This window comes from Lissotriton helveticus, chromosome 1_1 (genome assembly GCF_964261635.1).
Source record: "Lissotriton helveticus chromosome 1_1, aLisHel1.1, whole genome shotgun sequence".
NCBI lineage: Eukaryota > Metazoa > Chordata > Amphibia > Caudata > Salamandridae > Lissotriton > Lissotriton helveticus.
Genome location: NC_136057.1, coordinates 1,535,887,814 through 1,535,891,475, shown reverse-complemented (window position 1 = coordinate 1,535,891,475; position 3,662 = coordinate 1,535,887,814). Strand labels below are relative to the sequence as shown.

The 3,662-nt window shown below is 51.7% G+C and overlaps 1 protein-coding gene across 1 annotated transcript; it reads right to left on the bottom strand.

The window, feature by feature from the left end:
* Nucleotides 1-2,948: 2,948 nt before the first annotated feature.
* LOC144764387 (protein LDOC1-like) lies at nt 2,949-3,440 on the bottom strand. Its single transcript, XM_078650291.1, has one exon. It carries the CDS (start codon nt 3,438-3,440, stop codon nt 2,949-2,951), a length of 492 nt encoding a protein of 163 aa, XP_078506417.1.
* Between the last annotated feature and the right edge of the window lie 222 nt (nt 3,441-3,662).

Below are 3,662 nucleotides of genomic sequence, written 5' to 3'. Positions count from 1 at the left end.
ATGAAGTCCATGGATATGGTGTGCCACGGATAGGGTGGTACTGGAATGGGACGTAGAAGGCCTTCAGGGGGTTCCGACCTGTTCTTACCTTGTAGGCAAATAGCACAGCTGGATACGTGTTTTTTAGGGTCAGCCTCCATAGCCGGCCACCAGAACTGTCTCTGTACCAGGTCGAGAGTCTTGTGGTAACCAGGATGGCCCGAGAGGACATGATCGTGACACATGCATATTGCTTGTTGCTGACAAGGCGCCCCAGGCAGGTACAGCTTGTCTCCCAGGTACAGGTAACCGTTCACACTAGTTACACCCTTGTGTCCTTCTGCTAAGACGGCGGGATCGGTTAGGTTCGTATCCTTTTGCAACTGATTCATGAACTCTGAGGACGCTATGACGCCCTGAAAGTGTTGTTCCCATATGATGGGAACAGGCTCGGTGATATCAGTAGCGTCGTCGGTTTCCTCCAGTCGTGAAAGGGCTTCCGCCTTGGCATTTTCTTTTCTGGGTCAGAACGTGATCCTGAAATTGTATTCGTTAAAGAACAGGGTCCATCGGAGCTATCGGGCTGTAAGGGCATGTGCTGAGCGGAGGAACTGGAGGTTCCTATGGTCTGTGTAGATCGTTACGGTGTGTTTTGCGTCCTTCAAGTAGTGGCGCCATTCTTCGAATGCCGTCTTGATCGCTAGGAGCTCTCGATCAGAGACAGTGTAGTTGCGTTCAGCAGGTTGGAGCTTCTTGGAGTGGAAAGCCACTGGGTGTAGCTGTCCGGTGTTGATGTTCCTTTGCGACAACACGCCCCCTAATGCATCCTTTGAGGCGTCTGCCTCCACTATGAAGGGCTGTTCGGTGTCTGGGTGCACAAGAACAGGGGCTGTGGTGAACCGCCTCTTCAATTCCTGGAATGCATTGTCTGCTTTTTGGTCCCAACAAAAGCGTACCCCTTTGCGCAACAGGCGTGTGATAGGAGCCACCATCTCGGAGAAACCTGTGATGAACCAACGGTAGTATTTGGAAAATCCCAGGAACCTCTGGACCCCTTTACAGACTCCGGAGTGGGCCATAACAAGATGGCCTCTCCCTTCTTGTTGTCCATTTGGATACCAGCTGGAGTGATGATATGCCCCAGGAACTCAACAGCGGTAACGTGAAAAACACTCTTCTCCAACTTTACGTTCAACCGATGCTTTCCCAGCTGTTGGAGGACAGCACGCACATGCTGAACGTGTTCGGTGATGGTCTGCAAATATATCAGAATGTCGTCTATGTAGACGATAAAGAAGACATCGATGTATTCTCTTAACACCTCATCGATGAAGTACTGGAACGCTGCGGGGGCATTGCAGAGTCCGAAAGGCATGACCTGGTACTCGAACAGGCCGAATTTAGTCCGGAAGGCGGTTTTCCACTCGTCACCCTTCCGCACTCTGACTCGGTGGTAGGCTCCCCGTAGGTCCAGTTTGGTGTAAATGGAGGCGTTCTTGACCTGATCCAGGAGGTTGGAGATGAGAGGTAGAGGGTACCGTTTTTCACCGTGATGGCGTTCATCGCTATGTAGGCGATACAAGTCCTCAGGTCACCTTCCTTCTTTGACACGAAGAAAAGGGGAGAGGACACCGGAGACCTAGAATGGCGGATAAACCCGTTGTCCAAGTACTCATTCAGATAGGAGCGTAGATGGACGTTCTTCTTCTCCGTGAGGGAATATATTCTACTACATGGTACATTGGAGCCGGGTATCAAATCAATCCTGCAATCGAAGGAACGATGTGGTGGCAGGGTGTTGGCTCCTTTCTTATCTAACACATCCGCCAGGTCCTGATAGACCTCAGGTACTTCTGCTTGGGTAACCATCCCCATGCCTTGTACGGGTAACGAGTGCGCTTGTATGGTACGTATACCCGGTAGGCCGTCCTTTGTGTAACAGTTCCTGCAGCAGTGTTCTGAATCCAAGTTTATAATCCTAGACACCCAGTCGATTCGGGGATTGTGGTGTACCAACCATGGCAGGCCCAATATGACCCTGAACTGTGGTGCGTCGATTACGTCAAAGCTGATGGATTCGGCATGGTGATTCGTGAAGATCATGGTCATGTCATCAGTCTGATGCCAGATAAGGCCGGAAGTCAGGTCCGTTACGTCAACTGCCTTGACCGTTTCTGGTTGTGCTTTAGGCATCGTGCTCATGCCCAGGGATTGTGAATAGACAGTGTCAATGAAGTTGCCGGGTGCTCCGGAGTCCAGCATGGCGGTCACCAGCCAAGTATCGCCTGTCTGATCCTTCAAGGTCACTTCCACTCCTATGTGGTGATTGCCGTCGAAAACTGTAGGGATCGCTGAGTTGCAGGAAGAAAAACCCAGAGGACGGACCCCTTTGTCTACTGGGTTGTCTCGTTTCCCATCTTGTTTCCCTTGTCAATGGGTATCGCGAAGGGCCTTCTGTTCCGCGGGCATGTAGGTTTCCCCGGGCACTCCCTGTCGAAGTGTCCGCTCTTGCCACAATACAGGCACTGGTTTTGCTTCCTCCTTTTTTCTCTTTCTTGGCTGGTTAAGGGCCCTCTGATGCCACCTATTTGCATAGGTTCCGGGTTATCACCTGGAGGAGTCGTTTCTTCTTTACCTCTTTTCGTGCCCTTATCCCCGAAAGACAGGAAGCGGTTGTCGCTGTTTTTCCCTTTTTCGGTTCTTCTTTCCAGTAAACGGAAGTTCATCTTTACTACCAGGTCTATGCAAGGGGATATTTCGTCAGGCGGATTGAGTAGCTGTGAAATGAGATCCTTAAGTTAATCACGCAGTCCCCGGTAGAACACTGATACCTTCTTGGAATCAGGCCAATGGGCCTCGATGACAAGTCTACTAAACACAGTGATATAGTGCAGCAAGTCATTGTTTCCTTGCTTTAAATTGAGCAACTCGTTGTCTGCGGCTTGCACAAAGGTGTGACGGGCGAACATCTATCGCATGGCTTCCTTAAACGTCGGCAGGATATTAAGCATGTGGTCGTCGTTTTCAACCAGCGAGATGGACCACTGAGCGGCGTCCCCACCTATGTACGACAATATGAACGCGACCTTTGATGCATCATCGGTAAAGGGCGAGGATCTGGCCATGAAGTGCAAATGGCACTGATGGATGAAGACACCGTGTTTGGTACTGTCGCCGTAGAAGCGTTCGGGTGGTGCCAGCTGCACCGGGTGGGGTGTGACGACTTGTATAGCTGTGTCATGATTGGTGGCAGTGGAGGACCCCCCAAAAGTGAACGTAGGCTGTCTTAACAACCCTTCTTGTCTGACTCTGGGGCTAGGAGTTGTTCCCCAAGGGCTGGTGATACCGGCCGCCAACTGGCCCTGTATAGCAGTCATGTCGTGGCGTAGACTGAGGTTCTCTGCCTGCATGGCAGCCAGTAGGGCTGCGATGTCTTGCAGGGTTACCTCCGGGTCACCCATGTCGTCTGGGTGGTATGATTTACGTGGGCTTAGGATTCTGTTGGTTGCCCCACAAGACTCACCTTTGCTTGTGAAGCGATGCCGCAGAGACGACAAGAGCCACTGCCCCTGTACCCACCTGACCCGTGTGGAGAGTGACACCCAGCCGGGATGAGATGGAACCAGGGATGGGAGCCAAGAAGAAATGAAGAGGTCTTGGTGGAAGTGGAGCAGGGTAAGGTC